We start from the raw sequence: 22,213 nt of genomic DNA, 5'->3' as shown, positions 1-22,213 counted from the left end.
TCCCAGTCTATATAGGGGAAGTTAAAATCTCCCATCACAACAACCCTGTTATTCTTACACCTTGCCAAAATCTGCCTACATATTTGTTCCTCTATCTCCCACTGGCTGTTGGGTAGCCTATAGTAAACCCCAACATTGTGACTAAACCCTTCCTATTCCTGAGCTCTATTCATATTGCCTTACCGTATGAGTGCTCCGAGGTATCCTTCTGCAGTACGGCTGTAATATTCTCCTTAGCCAGTAGTGCAATTCCCCACCCCTTTTACATCCACCTCTATCCCGCCTGAAACATCTGTACCCTGAAATGTTAAGCTGCCAATCCTACCCTTCCCTTAACCAAGTCTCTGTAATAGCAACAACATCATAGTTCCAAGTACTAATCCAAGCTCTAAATTCATCTGCCTTACCTGCTACACTTCTTGCATTGAAACAAATGCACTTCAGTCCACCAGACCCTCTTTGATTAGCAACTAAACCCTGCCGTCTCTTTCTCTGAGTCTTATTGGCCCTACTCTCTGGTTCCTCTTCAGTTAATTCACTTTGCTTTGGTTCCCACACCCCTGCCAAACTAGTTTAAATCTTACCATGTGACACTAGCAAACCTCCTGGCCAGAATATTTATGCCTTTCCAGTTTAGATGCAACCCGTCCTTCTTGTACATGTCCCACCTGCCCCTGACGAGACCCCAGTGGTCCAGATATCTGAAACTCTCACTCCTACACCATGTGTTGAACTGCACTATCTTCCTATTCCTAGCCTCACTGGCATGTGGCACAGGGAGTAATCCAGAGATTACAACCCTAGACGTCCTGCTTTTTAACTTTCTACCTAACTTCCTAAATTGCTGCTGCAGGACCTCATCATTCTTCCTGCCTGTATTATTAATACCAATATGTATTATTAATACCAACCTCTGACTGTTCACCCTCTTTCTTCAGAATGCTTTCTGCCCATTCAGAGACATTCTGGCACCAGGGAGGCGACATACATCCTTAAGTCTCTTGCACATCCATAGAAGCACCTATCTGCACCCCTCAATATAGAGTCCCCTATAACTATTACTCTAGTGCTCTTTGTCCCTTCCTGCAGAGCTGTGGCACTATTGCTCTGGCTGCTGCTGCTGTCATGCCCTGATAGGCCATCTCCCCCAACAGTATCCAAAATGGTATACTTGTTAAGAGAGGGATGATCTCAGGGGATTCCTGCATGGACTGCCTGCCCCTTCTAGCAGTCACCCATTTATCTGCCTGCATCTCGAGTGTGACCACATCTCTAAAGCTCCTATCTATGATGTTTTCCACCACCTTCATGTTCCTAAGTGCATCCAGCTGCCGCTCTAACCTATCCATGTGGTCTGTAAGGAGCTACAATTGGGTAGACTTCCTGCAAATGCAGTCATCTGAGACATTGGAAGCATCACGGATCTTCCACAAATGCAGCACTTAACCCCACTGACTGACATTTCAAGTACCGTTTAAATTATTTGAGAAAATTAATAAAACTTTTACTTTCACTTTTACCTTCTCATAGCGGCCTTTTTTTTTGGTTAGGGGAGAAGGGAGGGAGGGAAACACTAATGTAGTGGTTCGGGCTTACCACTCCTTGAGACCAGATCTTCCGCTTCCCACTTCTTGTTGCCGGGCCACCTTCTCCTGGAATGCACCAATGAAATCCCTCAGTTGCCTCTCCAGATGCTGTAACCTCTGTTTATCTCTGGAGGTGTTCTTGTGCTTCCCACTTCTTGGTAAATGTTGCCAGGCTAACTTCTCCCAGAATGCACCAGTGAAGTCCCTCAGCCGCCTCAACCAGATGCTGTAACCCCTATTTATCTCTGGAGGTGTTCTTCCGCTTCCCCTAGTGTTGACTAAGTCAATAAACTCTTTCCAGCAGACAAAACAACTGTTTCTTGGTGTTAACTTCATAGAATCCCTATAGTGCAAAATGAGGCCTTTTGGCCCATCGAATCTGCACCAACCACAATCCCAACTGGTCTCTATTCCCGTAATCCCATACATTTACCCTGCTTATCCCCGTGATACTAGGGTCAATTTAGTATGGTGAATCAACATAGCTTGCACATCTTTGGACTGTGGGAGGAAATCGGAGCACCCGGAGGAAACCCACGCAGACATGGGGAGAATGTGCAAACTCCACACAGACAGTTACCCAAGCTGGGAATTGAACCTGGATCTCTGGTGCAAACCACTGTGCTACCACTGTGGATTTGATTAACAAACCTGCTAGAAGGGGCTTTAAAATTCTGCTCTAGAATGGGACTCGTACTTGTGGCTCAGATGCAGGAACGTTACCAATTAAGCCATTCAAGCTCTTCCATACATAGTGCAGTGTGATCTTTTATAACCACCCAAGACAGCCGACATGGCTTTATCCAAAAGCGGGTACCTCCAATAGTGCAACACTTCCTCGTTACTGCTTGAATTATGGGTTCAAATGTCATAGGACTTGACCCTCTAAATTTCTGAGTTTGAGACAAGTATGTTACTCACTGAAACACAGCTGTGTTTCACAGTGATGCCAGTAAATTCTTCTGGAATAGATTTTTAAAAAGTGAAAGTAAATTAAAATGGTAAGCGATAATGACGGGAACAGTGAAACACAGAGGGGAACTTTATTTCTTTTTCGAGTTCAATAGCATTATTATCTGAGTAATAAAACAACTCCCACAAATACCCAAACATCTTGTAGTAGTATAATTAGCTCGAACTAAAACTTTTTAAAAAATGACCCGGGGAGACTGGAAATTCCCCAGAGCTACAGAACTTTAAAAAGATCACAAATCATTTTGTATTTTAAGCCCGAATAAGTCAGTGGAATATTTGGTGATGTCATTTTATTCATACAGTGTTGCACTGGAGCAAATATCTGTTATTTATTTACCAGCGATTCGTTAAGTGGGTTTTATAAATCTATTTATACCAGGTGCAGAAAGACGTCTTGAGGAGAGCTGACAGTGCTACACTCTCCACACCACAATGACATTAACTCTGCACAGACTGTGCTTCAAACACAGCACGAGATCTCAGGGGAAACCACAACATCTGAGCTCAGGCATCCAAGCAGTCAGTCTGACTTTAAAGACATTCACAGCTCAGTCTGTCGATTGAACTTATTCTCTACCTGACACTGCCCATCAGCAGCCTGTATGTCCATTTGATCTCTGTCAAGCTCTATGTCCATCACTCAACTTGTCCATTGTCCCTCACTTTCTCTTGCTGTCTGTCTCTTTCCTTCTGTCTACCAATCATTCTCTTGCTCTCTGTGGATTCATTCCTCTCTCCTTCCTATTGTAGTCAATCCCTCTCCATATTAGTACCTGGCCCCATCTCAATTCAACTATCTAACTCCATCAACCCTCTTTCCATCTGTCTGTTTTCCTCTCCAACTGGTCCTTCTATTACTCTGTCCTTCACTCTCCATCCATCTCTCTTCCTCTATCTGTCTCTCCAATTGTCTTTCCCAACCTAAATTGATCTTTCTCATTCTATGGCTTTAACTCATGCTTCTCAATTTCAAAGCTGTGAATCCCTTTATCCTACATTGGCTCCTCTCCCAGTTACACTGCTGTCCTTATAACCAAACTTGATGTCACTGCTTCTGCTTTACTTCTCTTTTTCTTTGCAATCTTGATGATGTCCTCAGCTGTCCACTTGTTGTTCTGTATGGCTGCGCCCATTCCCAGGTGATGTTCTGCACTGTGCCCTATACTGTGGTACTGGGCTATTCCACTGGTGTCCAGCACTTGTAGCACATGATTCTTCCCCTGATTTTCTGTAATCTGGAACTGGGCCTTTCCCCCGATGTCCAGTACTTTGGGGCTGAGACTTTTCTCTGGTGTCCTTTCCCATATGTCTGGGCTCTCTCTCTGTGGTGCCATGTGGGACCGGGTCCTTTCTCTGGTGTCCTCTCTTGTGGTCCCCTTTGTGATTGGCAACTTCTCCAGCTGCCCTTCACTCTAGAGCAGGGCCCTTCTCCTTTTGGCCTGCAATGTGGTCGCAGCATTTTCTCGTACCCATAATGTGGAATTAGATCATTCTCTGGTGTGCTGCACTTTGAATGTTAGCCCTTTCCCTGGTATCTTACACTGTGGGACTGGGGCCTTTTCCTTTGAGATTGGACTCTTTCACGGAGCCCTGTGGAACTGGGCCCTCCCTCTAGAACTTCATGGTACTGAGTCTTTTTTCTGCTGCATCATTCTGTGAAATTGGAGCCTTCACCTGTGCTTCACCTGGAAGGATGAGTTTGATGGATTGAAAGGTTACATGTACCTATGGTGAACACAATTGTTTTCACACATGTTGAACTCGCTGTTAAATTTAACAAATATTTCAGTCAGCAGTTTGTAACTCTGGGAATCTGTTGCTATGAAAGGTTTGCTGCTGCCTAGACTTGATTGTCAGTATGTGCACAGATCGATGATGCAAAAATATATGAATTAACAGTCAGTGATGTAAGAGCAAGCAATTTAACAGTGTGATGTGTAAGGAGTACTGCAACAGCTGGTGGTGTAAAAGCACTGTGTAACATTAAATGACGTCAACAGTGAATGACATTAGTTAGTGACATCGGTAACTGAAATAACAGCAAATGACATAAGAACACATAATGGAATGTATGAAATGTAACTGAGTGATATAACAGCAATTGATGTAAAAAAGAGTGAACAATGCAAAAACAAGTGATGTAAGAGCTGGTGATGTAAAAGCAAGTGGCAAAACAGTGAGTGATGTGAGACTTGCAATGTAATGAGGTCAGAGTGAATAGTGTAAGAAGAGCAAGTGATGTAAAAGCAAAAGATGTAAGAGGGAGCAGTGCAAAGTTTGTGATTTGTTTGCTATTTGGTTTCGTTTTTACCCAACAATGTCATAGATCACCAAAGATGCAACGGCTCAGAGTTTGAATAATTCTATACTTACGAAACTGCAGTAAGGTGGTATGAAACTCCAGGCTCACGTGGTTCTGAAACTCTCCAGATGCATGTTATGTGCTCTAAGTAGTCGGTAACACAGGTTAAAGCATCACAACCTGTAGCTTGAAAGAAATTATTGGAAGATGTTATTATTGGGGTGGTTTAACTCCTGTTCCCCTCTGAATATACATCCTGGGATACAGCTTCCTCCCTCAACCCACACCACGGTTGTGGAAGATCCATTGCTGTTTGTGTATGCTTGCTGTGTGTAAGATGGCTGTTATATTTGCCAATATGACAACATTCACTGTGCTAAAAAGTAACTCATGTGAAGCGCAAAAAGCTAAGGATTTTATACAGGTTAAACTAGTTCATTAAAATTTACATTTTCCTGTAATTGTTACAAACAACGCACGAATTACTGATTTAAATTTTTTTGTGAGTTATGAGATTCAACTGCTGGCAGCACTAATATCCCCCATCTTGAACACTGTTTGCCCAAACAGACAACTTGGTTTTCAACCATGACTGAGGTGAATTATGGTGATCATTCCCTTGCCTCTGCAAATGGTCAGTTACTGGGAACTTCTTCAACATCAGGAGCATAGAATTTTACAGCAGAGAAGGAGGCCATTCAGGCCAACAAACCTGTACTGTACGTCTGAAATAAATGTCATAGGATCCCTACAGCGCAGAAAGAAACCTTTCAGCTCATCAAGTTTGCATCGACCACAATCCCACCCAGGTCTATTCCTGTAACCCCACATATTTACCCTGCTAATCTCCCTGACACTAGTGTCAATTTAACATGGTCAATTAACCTAACCCTACACATCTTTGGACTGTGGGAAGAAACCAGAGTACCTGAAGAAACCCAAGCAGACAAGGGGAGAATGTGCAAACTCCACACAGACAGTGACCCGAGGCTGGATTTAAACCTGGGTCCCTGGCGCTGTGACGCAGCAGTGCTAACCACTGTGCCACCGTACCGTCCAATCGCTCTCAATCCTTTGCCCTTTAACTATTTGACCCTTTACATTGTGATGGCTCTTCAAAAATATATATCCTATGTCTCATTGATTTGAATAGAATTAACACTGTTTCTTTACTTTAGCATCCCACTCCAATTTATAGAATACAGGATCTTGTCGATGCCAGCTTTAGAAAAACAGCATTACCAAAATGTTCTTCCACTTTTAAAGATTTGTGCACCTGACCCCATCAGTCAATGTTCCTTTATAGTTGTATCAACAAAAAACAAAGAACAGTACAGCACAGGAACAGGCCCTTCGGCCCTCAAAGCTTGCGCCAATCATGATGCCTGCCTAAACTAAAACTGTATGCACTTATGGAGTCCGTATCCTTCCATCCCCACCCTATTCATGTGTTTGTCTAGATGCCTCTTAAATGCCACTATCATACCTGCTCCCAACACCTCCCCGGGAAGTGCATTCCAGACATTCACCACCCACTGAGTAAAAAACTTGCCTCACACATCTCTAAACTTTTCCCCACTCATCTTAAACCTATGTCCCACATTACTTGGCTTTTCTACCCTAGGAAAGAGCATCATGTGGCATATATTTCATCTTCCTACTTACATTTCACTACATTAACTTTCATGTGCCTTCTATATTTCCTGTCAAATATTTATCCCTCAACCAACATGATCTGCTCCTTGATCTCATTGCCTTTTGTGGGAGCTCGCTGTGTGAAAATTTGCCAATGTGGTCACCTGCAAAACAACAGTGACTACACTTCAAAAGTACTTAAAACTGGCAGTGAAGTGCTTTGCAACATCCTGAGAATGCCAATTATACGGTATAAATTATTTCTTTATCTGTCCAATCTTCACAGATAAGACTCCGTCCTAAGCTCTCACATTTTTTGCACCTGTTACTGTGTCAGTGATTTCAGGAGAGGAGAAGAGAAGAGGTTAAGTCAATTGTAATGAGACAATTTGAAGCTGGTTGAGGATTTTAGTCGCCTGGCTGGCCAGTCTCAGCAGGATTCCACTGACTCTCGATATTTAAAGCTTGTTGTCAGTTCAGGATTGAAGTATGAGTGGAATTTTGCCACAAAGTATCTGTGCAGGCTAGGACTCCGGTCACATACATCAGCAAGTATTGGTTTCTGGAGCCATCCTCACCTCAACACCCCACAGTTGACTAAATATTAAATCAGATCCAATATTGCAGTTCAGATCCCAATTGGCTCATGCTTCTGCCAGTCCTTACCTGCTCATGCCCCAACCCTGCTCATACTCCTGGTCAACTTTCACTCCGAACTGGCTCATGTGCTTGTAGGTCACATTCCAGTCATTTGGAACAAAATGAAACTGAGTTCTTTTCTCCTTACTACTTAATGAGTAACATTGTTGCTCTCCTCATCCCTTTACCTTATCAGAATTCTTCCCCTGAAAGCACTGACTCTGGGCTTTATTTCCATAGGGTCAGAAAGGAAACCTTGCCCCACTGGCCAGTCCCCCCATGTGAATCTACATTGTGAGTGTTGGGATGCCCCACTAAACACCCAAACATGACGCATGATATCGTCTTGTTCGTGGCTAATGATTGTGCATTCACTCTTTTCCCATACTGTTCAATATGCAGGGACAGAGGTCCTAGTGGATTTTTCCCTCGGAGGCACAGTGGCTAACACTGCTGCCTCATAGCGCCAGGGACCTGGGTTCAATTCTAGCCTTAGGTGACCGTCTGTGTGGAGTTTTCATGTTCTCCCCGTGTCTACATGGGTTTCCTCCAGATTCTCCGGTTTCCTCTCACACTTCAAAGATGTGCAGGTTAGGTTGATTGGCCATGCTAAATTGCCCCTTAATGTCATGGTAAATTAGCAGTGTAAATACATAGGGTTACGGGGACAGGTCCTGGGTGGGATTGTTGTCGGTGCATGGTCGATGGACTGAATGACGTCCTCCTGCCCTGTAGGGATTCTATGATTCTATCCCAGGGTGCTGTGGCCAGTAATCCTGTCTCTATCACAGGCCAGCTAAAATCAGATAGTTCGGAATGGAACCCAGGCCCATCCCAGGGGGTAGAGTGAAACTGCAGGCTGACTCAGTGAAACAGATTTTAAATGTAACAGTTGGAAAGGCTGAATGAGGGGAGGAATTTCACAGTTCTGAGGCCTTGGTCATGAATTAAGTAATAACTTCAAATGTCATTGCTGTTCAGGAGAGCTAGAATTGTAAGAAAAATACTTACCTAAACAGATCCACCACAATACAACCCCACCTGAAGTGCACAATTATTTTACAATTCCTGAGGAAACTAGCTGTTATAGGAGGTATCAGTGACGTGGCCTCAGATGGCAGAATCCTCCTGGGTTAATGCTCATAATTGTTCAAAGAGAACTTTTCTCATATTTCACTTCAAATATCATCACTATTGGCTTAAAATAGTAAAGAAACTGAACTCGAGGGTGTCTAAGAGATAGTTCTGTACCATATCCTCATAAAGCTAGATTAAGGATACTGGATCAAAAATCTCCTGGTTATGAGTTTAAATCCTACCATGACAAATAATGAGATTGAATTTAAATAATCTAATTATTTGTCAGTTGGCACCAAAAAAAATACATTTGTGAATTAGTGGATTAGTGTAAAACCCTAATTTGTTCACCAATGTCCTTCAGGTAAGGGAACCAACATCCTTATCCAATCTGAGCCTAAATATGACTCCAGTCACATAGTGTGTGGATGACTGTTAATGTCTTGATGGAAACTAGGGATAAGCAACACATGAGGCCTTGCCAGTGTCCAACCCTCAAAACAAATTAAAAATTCAAACAGGGGAAGATCAACAAACCATTCCCTTTCTAACAGATCAACTTCACCTCCCCACTATCGCCCCAAATTCCTCAACTGCACAAACCATCTTCTCCTTATATTCCTCAATCCCACATAACTCCCTTCTCCCTATTGTCTAGGTGACATCTCTCCACTGTCATCCATCTCCCTCACTCCCACCTATTCACTTTCTTCCCATCTCTCTCAATTCCACTTCCCTCCTTTCTCCCCATTTATCTCAACTACACATAGCCACCATTTCTCATATCCCTCAACCTCACCTACCTGCCTTCTCCCATATACCTCAATCCCACCTACATGCTTTTTTCCATATCCCTCAACTATACTTACCTAGCTTCTCCCTTAATCATAGCTATCCAGCTTCTCCTCATACCCTCAATCTCATCTCAACTCTCTTTCTCCCTCTGTCTAGAAAGATACTCAGTACTCTTTTGACCTAACTTAATTTTCTTTCCCTTATAACATATTCTGTATTCTTTCCTTTGCATGAAAATATTCCCAGACTTCCTTCTTAATTTGATGGCCCTATTTTCACTTATTTCACAAGATTTGACCTTTCACCGCAGCAGATGAGTGATTTGATGTTCCTATAGTGAATTCAGGCCAGGATTTTCTGGGCCCATCATGGTGAGACCCACCTGTAGGAGATTCAGCAGCCCAGCCAAAAGTCCATTGAGTTTCAACAGGACCAAATGATCCCGGTGACAGGTGGGCTGAAAAATTCTGCCCAGAGAGATTAGAACACAATCAAAAGCATTGTTTATATCTAAAATAACAGACACCCAGGAGAAAGTCAAAGGCTGGATCTAATTGAGGAATTGGAGTAGTTTATATGTAACATAATGGCTATCAAGAACATAAGCAGGAATAGACCATAAGGCCTGCTGAGCCTGTTCTGTAATTCATTATGATCATGGATGATCTTGGGCTTTAATTCCATTTTTCCATCTGCTCCCCCTAACCATATATTCCCTGTGAGACCAAAAATCTGTCTATCACAGCTTTAAATGTATTCAATGATGGAGCGTCCACACCCCTTCTGAAATAGAGAATTGCAAAGGCTCACAACCTTTTGCATGAAATAATTTCTCCTGATCTCAATCCTAAATGATTATATTATACCCTTATACTGACCTTATGGTCCCATGTTTTAAACAGCTCTACCAGCAGAAACAATTTCTCAGCATCCACCCTATCAAGCCCCTTCAGAATTTTATAAATTTCAATGAGATTTCCTCTCATTCTTCTAAACTCCAGAGAATGTAAGTCCAATTCGCTCAGCCTCTCAGAGTTACAGGATGGAATCCAATGGAGGGGTTTAGGCAGTTTATATATAGAATAGCAGCAATATATAAAATATATATATATTATATATAGAATAGAATTCCCAGGAATGGAGTACAAACTGAAATATAATTGGGGGTTTGTGGAGTCTTTATATATAGAATAACAGATATTCAGGAGTGTACTGCAGTACACTCCAGTGCTGCAACTGAAGCACAAACATTGGTGCATTTTTAATTTTGCAATGAATATAATTTGGGCAATAGAATGAACACATTGCAAAATGATCTGCCCAGTGAGAACAGAGGGAGGATTACCAAAAATTGTGATGATTTGGTTATCAATTGTATAAATTAAGATTATTTGTGTAGAGGTGGAGGAGAACTTATTGGATAATTATTTATAAAAGCACATATAAAGGGGCACCTAGTGAGACTGGTAGTGGGTTATAGAGTTAGGAGATACACATGTGTAATGTCTCACTTTCTGAATAAATCTAAAACTAAGCAAATATTGACTTCTGATTTCCTCCTTCACCAATTGGTTATCACAAGTTTAACATTGGTTACTATTACCCCATTCCTGCTCAACACATGCCGTTTGCAGGTGTCTTGAGAGGGTAAGTCAGACCACCACCAACCCCCGGTTTGCATTCTGTTAATTTGGACCATCACAAAAGGACCATTAACACTCATTGTAACCCTGCAAAAATCTCCTCCGCACAGGTGACATGGTGGCACAACTGAAATTCAACACATTAGTTTGAACTTACTGCATTGTGCCTGTCTACACAGAAGGAGCACTACGGTCAGCAGGGTCCCCCAGAGACAGCTCATTGTGGAAACTTTCTGTAGAAGAAAAGCACCATGTTTAATATCACATTATCAGGCAATAATTTAACCTGTCATAAAATTATTTACAAAACACATGTCTGAACAGCAGCAAAGAGGAGGAAAAATTTGGAAACAAGCAGAGGGTACAGATTTTGCAAGCATACAGATAGTGAAAGGAGATTATTCTGCAGGCTAGTTGCATAAAATGGGAAAAAGTGTAGCTAGTGCTAGCAGAGGATATGGGCCTGCATATATGCAAAGGCTGAGAAAGTCTGTGTATGTTCACACACTGTTACAGGGCTGTGGGTTATAAAATGCTATTACAGGGTTGTGTATATTCACACACTGTTAGCGCGCAATATATATTCACACACTGTCACTGGGTTATATATAATCACACACTGTTAGAGGGCTGTGCATATTCACGTACTGTCACAGTGTTGTACATACACACATAGTGATAAAGAACTGTGTATATACGCACAATGTTACAGGACTGTCCACATTTACACATTGGTACAAGGCAGATTATATTCACATACTGTCACAGGGCTATCCATATTCACACATTGTTACAGGGCTGCACACTTTCACAAAATATTACAGGATTGTGACTGGGAAAGTGGGACAGGTTATGTGTCTATTATGATGAAGTTGATATCTGGGAGTTGACAGGCTGTCAGTGTGTGATCTTGGAGGCACTCTTATCTAAGAATAGGAGACTTTGTAAGCATATGATGAAGGAGTTAATAGTAGAGAGAGGGACAGGTTGTGTGTCTATGATGAGGCAACTGGTAACTGAGTGTGTGTGTGTGATGTAGGAGTTGGTAACTGTGTGTGTGATGAAGGAGTTGGTATCTGAGAGTGGGAAAGGTTACTTGTGCATGAGATGAAGGAGTTGGTTTTTGACAGTGGGACAGATTGCGTGTGTGATGAAGGAGTTGGTTTTGAGAGTGGGACAGGCTGCGTGTTGAGGTGTGGGAGTTGGTATCTGAGAGTGGGACAGGTTGTGTGTGTTGACGAAGGAATGGTATCTGAGAGTGGGACAGATTGTTGTGTGTGTGATGAAGGTGTTGGTATCTGACAGTGGGACAGATTGCATCTGAGATGTGGGAGTTGGTATTTGAGAGTGGGACAGGTTGTGTGTGTGATGAAAGAATTTGTATTTGAGAGTAGGACAGGTTGTGCGCGTGATGAAGGAGTTGGTATCTGAGAGTGGGATAGGTTGCGTGTGTAAGATGTGGAGTTGGTACCTGAGAATGGGACGGATTACTGCATGTGTGTTGAAGGAGTTGGTGTCTGAGAGTGGGACAGGTTGTGTGTGTAATGAAGGAGTTGGTATCTGAGAGTGGGATAGGTTGCATGTGTGTGATGAAGGAGTTGGTATTTGAGAGTGGGATAGGTCGTGTCGATGATGAGCCTTGTTGCTGTCGGTGTTTTGGTCCATTGGAAGTGTCTGCCACATTTGATAAGATTGTATATTGCTAACATTAACTCTTCTTATAAAATATCTCAACACAAAGCAATATATCACTGAGAGTTAAGCAATGTTTACTGCTGAGTTGTGTGTGCATGTCAGACACATTTGCTTTCATTGTTATTTACTTTATTTTGATATAAACCTGGAATTTGAAAGCTTGGATGAGAGTAACAGTGGGATAGAGGACACTGAAAATTGCTAAATTGGCTGCATGGATTACTCAGATTTGATACTGGAGCCAGTCCTGGTTTTAAATGGGGTCTCCCCCTTCCCTCAGGTGGTCTTGTGGCTCAGTGGCTAGTTGCCCTGTCTCTGAGGCACAAGCTTCTGGTTCAAAGTTGCACTTCAGCATTCATGATGCTATTCCCAACAGGTTGATATTCAGCCTGCTCATCCTTCCCCATTATTCCCTAAAGGAGAAATATCTGTGAATGACGATATCGAATGAACAACTCCTCCATATAGAATACCGTAGCTTTTCCAGAAGGAATCGGTTTCTCCAACATTTAAGCAATAGTACTGGCTTCGACGGAATATTTCGCTCAGCAGTTAGGAAGACAATAAAATGGGGGGAAACGTCGTTGCGATCTGTAATTCTAACACACAGGTAGCCGGCTCTTTAGTGCGGGCCCCTCTGGGCAGGACAGGGAATCTGGTCCAGTATTCCAACATCAATCGCTCGCCCCTTCCCTCCACCCCTCCTCTCCCACCCCCCCAAATAAAACACCAAGTCACTCCGCTGCATAAAATGCATTTCTCAAGAGGCGCACATCGTCTATCCTAAAATAAAACAATCAAATAAACCTCCCTCCTGACCTCCAGTCAGATCCCAACTCTTACCCAGTTTCCTTTGGATTCTGGTTAGAATGCAGACTCAGACACGGCTCAGTCCCGCAGAGAATCAGTGATGAGCATTTGTTTAATGATCTCCTTTCCTCAGTTGCTGTTTCACTCTTACAGTTAGCCTCCCCAAAGTCAACCTTTAACATCAACTAACCTCCATTCACTGACCTGCCCAACCTTGCTGATGTCTCAGTCTTTTCCTTCATTTCACTTTCCTAATGCGGCCATTTGCTGGGTATCCGAGGTGAGAAATTTCTCATTGTCGATTAAAAGGTTACAGGAGCAGTTAGTGATACATGTCTATAGAGCAGACTGCGGCTTAGACCATGGGTCTGAAAATCAGAGGGATTACTGAAAAGCCACAGCAAGAAACTATGGTCAACAGCATCGGTTGTTATGGTGAGAAGGGCGACTGGAAGTGAAGCCACATCCCATCTCCTCGCCAGCACCCCCTGCCCTTCCAGCACACACTTACCAACTGCAGAGTCCTTGTTTAACGCCCCGACGGGGCCAGGAAACTCACTCCACCAGTCCGCTCTTTATCGGAAGATCGCAATCCCAAAGGTATCTGTGTGACTGGGAAGGGAAAGCGGCCGTGTGTTGCTGTTGACTCTTGGCCATACTCTTCCCTGGCGGAATGCCAGAGGAGCGGAGGGGAGGGGACAACTGGCCAGGTGCCCGAATTAGAAGCGGAGTGCTAAGAGCCCTCTTTCAGATGAGACACTCCGCACTTCAGTAACTAGTGGAACATTCAAATAAATCTTACACAGCATTGACGTCACCTGTTGTAGATTGAGAAAAGGTCAGGATGTGGTTTAAGGTTAAAAAATTAGCGGCTGGCTCATAAAATCATCACCAATCTCCTTGTCACAAGGCAGCACTGCTGGGGTGGATTTGGACACTGCACCTTCCAAAGAAAGCAACATTCTTGAATTAAATTGTCCTTCGTGGTCTTTTGGTTTCACTGGAACAATTCCTCTTTAACACTATCCACTAAGAAAGATGTACCCGGGAATCCTAGCTCTGATACAATTTGTGCTTTATCAACCCTTTCTGAAATACTTCCAAAAGAGCCCCGTCCAGGTTAAAACATCGAAATGAGGAGCGGTACGGTAGCTTGTCTGAGCACAGCATATTCTCACAAATAACAGCCATGCGAGGGACCAGTCAATTTCTTTATTATAGGGTTTTGATCGAGGGATGAATGTTGTCCTGGACACTGTAGGGGATACAGCAGTGAGGAACCTCCACCAATCGTCGGGACACAGACTTCGAGAATTACCGCCAGAAAGCCGCCTGCTTTATCGAACATATTGTGATCAGGGGAAATTACTGCCTGCTCAATGAGAGAACATTTAGATTGTGTTGTGAAGATGTACAACGCTCTTTATTTCTCTGCAGTTAGTGGTGTGATGGGTTGAGTTAAAGCAAAACAGCTGCAGCTGAGGTGAAAACAAGAAGCAACAAAATAGCATCGCGCTTACTCCTGCAAATTCAGTAACATTTACAGTAAAAACACAAATGAAAGCGCAGAAAATCCATTAACAATCTGCATCCTTCAATACTGCTCACTGAACCGGGACCGGGTGACATTCACATCTCACGAAAGGCAACGTGCAAAACGGGAGCATTTCATCCCACACCCATGGGCGGATGCACCGTGCGAAATGATGCACACACGTACGTATACCCATACTCACACTGATGCACACATACCCACCCACACTCATACTGATACACCCAAACTCAAACAAACACACACACACACTCGCACATACCCACCCACATTCATACTGATGCACACCCACCCACACTGATACACCCAAACTCTCACACACACACACTCACGCACACCCAGCCACACCCACATCCACCTATCCACCCAGACCCACACACATTGATGCACACCCACAAATATACACACTCCCACCGACACACTGATTCACACACGCTCCACACTCACCCAAACCCATTGACACACATGCACACACACCAACACACACTCAAATCCACACATGCACCCATTGACAGTCACATACACACACACTGACATTCACACACACACTCATACCCATGCTTACACTCACACACACCCACAAACTCACACTGTCACACACATACACTGTCTCACACTCTCACACACTCATACTCTCTCACACACACACACACATTCTGTCATAGACATTCATTCCCTCACATGCACATATTCACGCTCTCTCATACGCGCAAACTCACACTCTCTCTTCATAGATACATAGAACCCTACAGTGCAGAAAGAGGCCCTTCGACCCATCGAGTCTGCACCGACCACAATCCCACCCAGGCCCTATCCCAATATTCCTACACATTTACCCGCTAATCGCTCTAAGCTATGCATCATAGGACACTAAGGGGCAATTTTAGCATGGCCAATCAACCTAACCCGCACATCTTTGGACTGTGGGAGGAAACCAGAGCACCCGGAAGAAACCCACGCAGACATGAAGAGAATGTGCAAACTCCATACAGACAGTAAGCCAAGCCGGGAATTGAACCTGGGTCCCTGGAGCTGTGAAGCAGCACTGCTAACCACTGTGCTACCGTGCCACCCTCACAGCACTCACGCTCTCTCTCTCACGCACTCATGCTCTCTCAAACACACTCATGCTCTCTCACATGCACTCATGCTCAGTCTCACATGCACTGATGCTCTCTCACATGCACTGATGCTCTCTCACACGGACTCACGCTCTCTCACATGCACTCATGCTCACTCTCACATGCACTCACGCTCTCTCACATGCATTCATGCTCTCTCTCACATGCACTCACGCTGTCTCTCACACGTACTCATGCTCTCTCTCACATGCACTCATGCTTTCGCTCTCACGCACTCACGCTCTGACACACTCTCTTTCTCACACTCTCACACACTCTCTTCTCTCTCACATATTCTCTCTTACACATATGCTTCTCTTACACACACTCTTCTTGCACACAGACTCTCACACACACATACTCTTCTCTCACCCATATACTCTCTCTCACACACACTCCTCTCTCAGACACACATTCTTCTCTCATGCACACCTCTCACACTCCTCTCTCACACACACATACGCACACACACTCTTCTCTCACACATACTCTGTCATGCACACTCAGGCTCATACACACATACACTCTCTCACAGATACACACTCACACACTTCTCTCTCACACACACACTCTTCTCTCTCACACACACTCTTCTCTCTCTCACACACACACATTCTCTCATACACACACTCGACTCAGACACACACACACTCTCTCACAGACACACACACTCCTCTCTCTCACACACACACACACCCACCCAGTCTCATACACACACACTCCTCTCTCTCACACACACACTCTCTCATATACACACACACACTCTCACACACACATTCTCTCACACACATATTCACGCTCTCTCACACGCACACTCATGCTCTCTCTCACACACACACAGTCATGCTCTGTCAAACACACTCACGCTCTCTCACATGCACTCACGTTCTCTTACATGCACTCATGCTCACTCTCACATGCACTCACTCTCACATGTATTCATGCTCTCTCTCACATGCACTCACGCTGTCTCTCACATGCACTCACGCTGTCTCTCACATGCACTCACGCTGTCTCTCACATGCACTCACGCTGTCTCTCACATGCACTCACGCTGTCTCACACGCAGTCATGCTCTCTCTCACACGCAGTCATGCTCTCACACGCAGTCACACTCTCTCTCATGTGCACACACTCTCTGACACACTCTCTTCTCTCTCATACACTCTTCTCTCTCACATATTCTCCCTTACACACGCACTTCTCTCTCACACACTTTTCTTGCACACAAACTCCCTTCTGACACGCACACTTCTCTCACACACACACTTCTCTCACACACACACTCTCTCACACACACACTCTCTCACACACACACTCTCTCACACACACACTCTCTCACACACACACATGCACACTCAGACTCATACACACATACACTGTCTCACAGATACACACTCATACACACTCCTGTCTTACACACACACATTCTCTCATACACACACTCTCTCACAGACACACACACACTCACACACACACTCTCTCATACACACACCTCTCTCACTCTCTCTCAAACACACACACAGACTCTCTCTCATACACACACCCTCCTCTCTCTCTCTCACACACATACACTCATGGACACACACACACTCACACACACTGTCTTCTCTTACACGCTCTTCACTCACACGCACACTCACAGGGTCCAGGAAAGTCCGGAGCTTAAATCTTCATAGTTAACCGACCCCAGTGGAAATGGCAGTGAAAGGGGAGGAACTTTCATTGGCGGCGTTGTCTCTCCGACAGGAGAGGGAGAGGGAGCAGGAATCCTGCTGCTGCTCTTTAGCCTGCCACTCCAATTGGAAAGTGTGCTGGGTGCGAAGGTGGAATGGTATTTGTCGTCAGTCCAATAAACCAGAAAATTTACATTCACAATCCCACCGTGGCGGCTTGCTGATTTGAACTCAATGAATTTGACGCTGTTGGATTGCCATATAAACATCCAACGACTCAGTCCTGTCCCTTCGGGACCATATGTGACTTTAGTCCCACACCAACATGGTTGATTCTTAGCTGGAATGATCAAGCATGTCACTTAGTTGTATTGAAACAACCGAGGATTGGCATTAAGCGCCAGTCCACATCCCAGAAATGACATTGAGTTGAAGTAGTCAGAGCGGCTGTAGTTAGGAAGAGCAGGAGAAACAAAAATATCATCAGAGTGTCCAAAGATGTACAGGTGAGGTGGATTGATCATGCCAAATTGTCCCTCAGTGTTCCAAGATGTGTAGGTTAGCGGGATTAGCGGGGCAAATTGGTGGAGTTACGGGGTTAGAGTCTGGACGGGATGATTTGTCGGAGAGTTAGTGCACACTCGATGGGCCGAATGGCCCCTTTCTGCACTGTACGGATTCTATTCTATGATCAGGGCTTTGCAGTGTGCCGCTGTGCAGCTTGCCCGGGGCTGGGAGATCCAGCTGCACTAATTCTGCACCAAGACAGGTAGCAGCTTTTTGCAGCTTTCTCATAGAAACAACGTAAGATGTTCAGAACCGATAGCTGGAGAATTCTCTCCGCTTTGCGAAAACCGCAGCAACATGAAAAATAAGCCCACACAAGTCTTAGAATTATAATTAAAAAGTCAGGTGGAAACACACAATCAGAGCCAACAATCAAGGGGATTGCAGGACGGGGGAAGACTGTCAAAATGAGAAAACGATAAAATGGTTAAATCATTTGTAAATGGAACAAACAGGAATAATGAAGAATGAAAACGGCTTGTTTCCTTCTTCTCATCATCATAAAAGCACTGCATCTCACTGGTCTTGTTCACAGTTTTCCTTTAGCATTTCCATTCGCTGGACATTGTCTCTGGTACATGTAGGCAACAAGTAGCATTGGACTTTTCTGGACGTTTCTGCCATGAAGGGTTTCAGCACTGCACCCTTATCTGATATTCTCACTTTGGTCATTTGCAGTCGGTGACAAGCAGCGATAAGTGATCTGGAGAAACGTTGGCAGATTGTGTCTCCCAGCCCCCTCTCCAACTCTGCTGGTGGCCAGTTGCAGAATTCATGAGTAGCTAAGGTCAGATGGCTCAGACACACAGGCACGGTGAAGCAGGAGTCTGCCTGTTTTGTGTGGATCAGTACATGGGAAACCCCAACCACCGGTTCCTGCCTGCAACAGCCCCAGTGTTGCCCAGTACCCCATCAGCAACATCTTGGGGTCACTATTAACCGAAGGCTGAACTGGACTAGGCACATCGATAAGGTAGCTACAAGAGCAGGGTGAAGACTGGATACTCTGCAACAAGTCGCTCATGATCCCTTAAAGTCTCCCCCACCTTGTCTCATGCTTCAAGTTAGAAGTTTGATGGAATTGTCTTCACTCACTGGAAGCAGAAACACTTAATAATGATCTAGAAGAGCATTTTGCTTGTTTGATATCTCGGCCACTGGGCTTAATCTTCATCCCTCCCCCCCCCCCCCCCCCCCCACCCCATGCCCTGCCACTGGTGCACTGTTTACGACCTGCCAAATGCACAGCACCAACTCATAAAGGTTACCACCAGAATTTTCCACTCCATGACCTCTACCACAAAGGCAGCAGGTGAGGGGCAACACCATTACCTACTAGTTCCACCCCAAGTCACAAGCTGTCCGTGTCATATTCCCTTCCCCTTCACCATCTGAAATTGCCTACCTAACACCATCCTGGGAGTACCTGCATCACACGGCCTGCAATATAACCCTTTTAGTATAACTCGTGATGGCCGATAAATCCAGCTTCGCCAATGTCACTCACAACCAGAGAACAAAATATTAAATATCTTCCCAGTTTGATTGACTCAATACCACACAGAACAGTGCATTTTGCCCACTGAGTCACAGGAGTAATTGTTAAGCTGTAATGTAGTTAGGGTTTTTATTATATTAACTCCTGTTAATAAAGGTGAGACGGTCATAATGAACTCAAAAAAGTCTCACAGAACTATTCCAATTCACTAATCATGCTACTGAATAAAATGTCACTGTTTAATTGAATTACTTTTAGCTATTTTTAATGAGAACATCAACTTGTGGGCCATAACCGTCAGAATACAGATCAATGACAATTAGTGAGAGTCTAATCTCAGGCTGCACCTGCTGCTCTTGTTAAAATGTATTCATTCATGTCTAGTCACAGCATTAGATTTTTTTTTCCTGTTTTTCAGAAGTTTGCTATCGGTTTCAAGCCAGGCTGATGGCGTGTTGCAGTCCTCGGGGCACCATGGTTAGTCTCACTGTCCTTTTTGCCAAGGGAGTTGAAGTTACTCTCAATGTTTACCACAACCTAACTTCCTGCTTTGCTGAAGACCCATTTTATCCACTGATGCATGATCTATATAAACTGCCCAAGGAAATTTCACAGCAACTCGGTGCAAAAGCTCCCTTTCACTGCAATCTCTCACTCCAACAGACCATTATCAATATTTCATTGGCCCTATTAAGACCACAGTTCCATTTCAGCCTATAACTTCCAGTGCCCACACTCACCATCTTCTGCAGACTTACTCTCGATATTGAGAATTATTGCATTATTTCTTAAATTTGGGGGGAAATGTAGAAATGCAACAACTTGATCTCATCAGACCAACTCATTGGAATACAAATCATGCTCCTTTATCAGGCATCCACTTTGTCTTTTAAAATCTAAGCTTATGGCAGTATCTCAGACCATTGGATTCTGACATATTTCTCTAATGGATGAAGGTGTTGTGCTCTGATCCACCGAGCAGCTGGAGAAGCCCTGTGTTGTGGCTCGGTTCCTGACTCTGGCCACCCGAAGATGTACTTTTCGTTAACCAATATGAACTAAATCGATATACTCAAAGGAGCCATCGACGATGTTCTGCTTTATGGGGTGGACCCAGCAGAGAGCAGTTGTTGGCCAAGAAACATGAGATTTTTAACACAACATGTGGGGTAACTCACACTACTCACCACCGTACCCTGCTGACTTTCTCACACGGTTAACAATTCATACGACATGCTTCAATCTGAAGGATCTGCGTCTCCTGATCTTGTAGACATGTAGCAATCCCTCATTCAGAGCTGCCACCACTGTTTATGTTTTGGACAAAAATACAAACGGGGAAATCAGGGCAAAATAGAGAAATAAAATGAATTCTTCCTTGGTTTCTTTGAAGTAAAACCTCTCACTTCTGCTTCGGTTGTGCGGCGTTGATGGGGACTCAGATACTGAAACTGTTTTTTTCCTCTTTTCACATCCAGACATTTTAAAATCCTATGTACATTGGTGAGCTTCACTTCAGCTACTGTTACCAGTTGAGGAACCTTGCATCTGGTTAACCCCCGTAGCATCTTTTTATTGGTGTAGAAACTTCAAGTTCCCACCATTTCTCTTCCACTTCCCTGAATGTGGCAATGTTAGCCATCCTCAGGTTTGACACCCACATGTTGATGCACAAACACATACAGAAAGAAAGACTGGGCAGAATTTTGCCACCCCACTAAAGTGAGAATGGAGGTGTGGGGGAGTGGGGGGACAGTACTGACATCTTACTGTCACCTCCCAATTTTTTTAGCTGATGCAGGCATTGAGATGGATCACTGACTGCCAAACTGGTGGCAGGCAGGTAATTAGGATAATCAAACAACCATTTGTCAGGTAATTGCCTAGCAAAGTTGAAGTCATTGTGAACCCAGGGGAATATCCTATCTCAAAGGAAGATGATTCTGATTTTTGGAGGCCAATTATCTTAGCCCAAGGACATCACTGCAGGAATTCCACAGGTTGGGCCCTGGACCCAAATCTCTTCAGCTGCTTACAGTGGTGCACATTGTCTGCAGTGTGCACCATCTACAAGATGCACTGCAGCAAATCACCAAGGTTCCTTTAACAACTCCTCCCAAAGCTGTGACTTCTACCACCTAGAAGACAAGGATAGCAGATGCACAGGAGTACCACCACCACCTGTAAGTTCCCCTTTGAATCATTCACCGTCCTGACATGGAAATATATCGTTGTTCCTTCACTGTCATGCATCAAAATCCTGGAATTCCTTCCCAATCAGCACTAGTCAATTTGGAATGAGCAATGCTGGATTGCCAGTGACACTTGCATCCTAAGAGTAAATATAAAAAAAACTTGCCACCTTTTTTTGATTTCACTATGCTTTCAGATTAGTGGCACAAAGAGCTCCAATGGCCTATTGAACATATTGGATGTGAATGGTGAAGACAAATGGGGACAAGAGGGCAGCCCATGGTATAGAAGGTTCTATCCAGTTTAAAGGGTGTACTGACAAGCTCAGCTTCATCACAACGTCCAAGCACCAATACCTGTGAAGATTGTGTTTCTTCATAGAGCAGTGACAAAACTGGACCAGGAGTTGATGCCAAAGAAAGTGGTGGATACCCAATGCCTGCCACCTT

At 44.1% G+C, this 22,213-nt stretch overlaps 1 protein-coding gene across 1 annotated transcript in view; it reads right to left on the bottom strand.

The window, feature by feature from the left end:
• Nucleotides 1-13,889, bottom strand: part of LOC145354666 (interleukin-21 receptor-like) — a 62,510-nt gene extending 48,621 nt beyond the window's left edge. The window contains exons 1-3 of the mRNA XM_080206099.1: nt 13,669-13,889; nt 10,810-10,885; nt 4,935-5,049 (exon numbers count right to left, since the gene is read on the bottom strand). Of these exons, the coding sequence (XP_080062225.1) occupies nt 4,935-5,049; nt 10,810-10,873 (179 nt within the window). The 5' untranslated portion in view covers nt 10,874-10,885; nt 13,669-13,889. The remainder of the gene's footprint in view (nt 1-4,934; nt 5,050-10,809; nt 10,886-13,668) is intronic.
• Nucleotides 13,890-22,213: the final 8,324 nt, after the last annotated feature.

Source organism: Carcharhinus amblyrhynchos, chromosome 18, assembly GCF_965287045.1.
Source record: "Carcharhinus amblyrhynchos chromosome 18, sCarAmb.v2.hapA, whole genome shotgun sequence".
In the NCBI taxonomy this organism is placed as follows: Eukaryota; Metazoa; Chordata; class Chondrichthyes; order Carcharhiniformes; family Carcharhinidae; genus Carcharhinus; species Carcharhinus amblyrhynchos.
The sequence above is the reverse complement of the archived record's forward strand: the minus strand, read 5'-3'. Positions and strand labels throughout refer to the sequence as shown.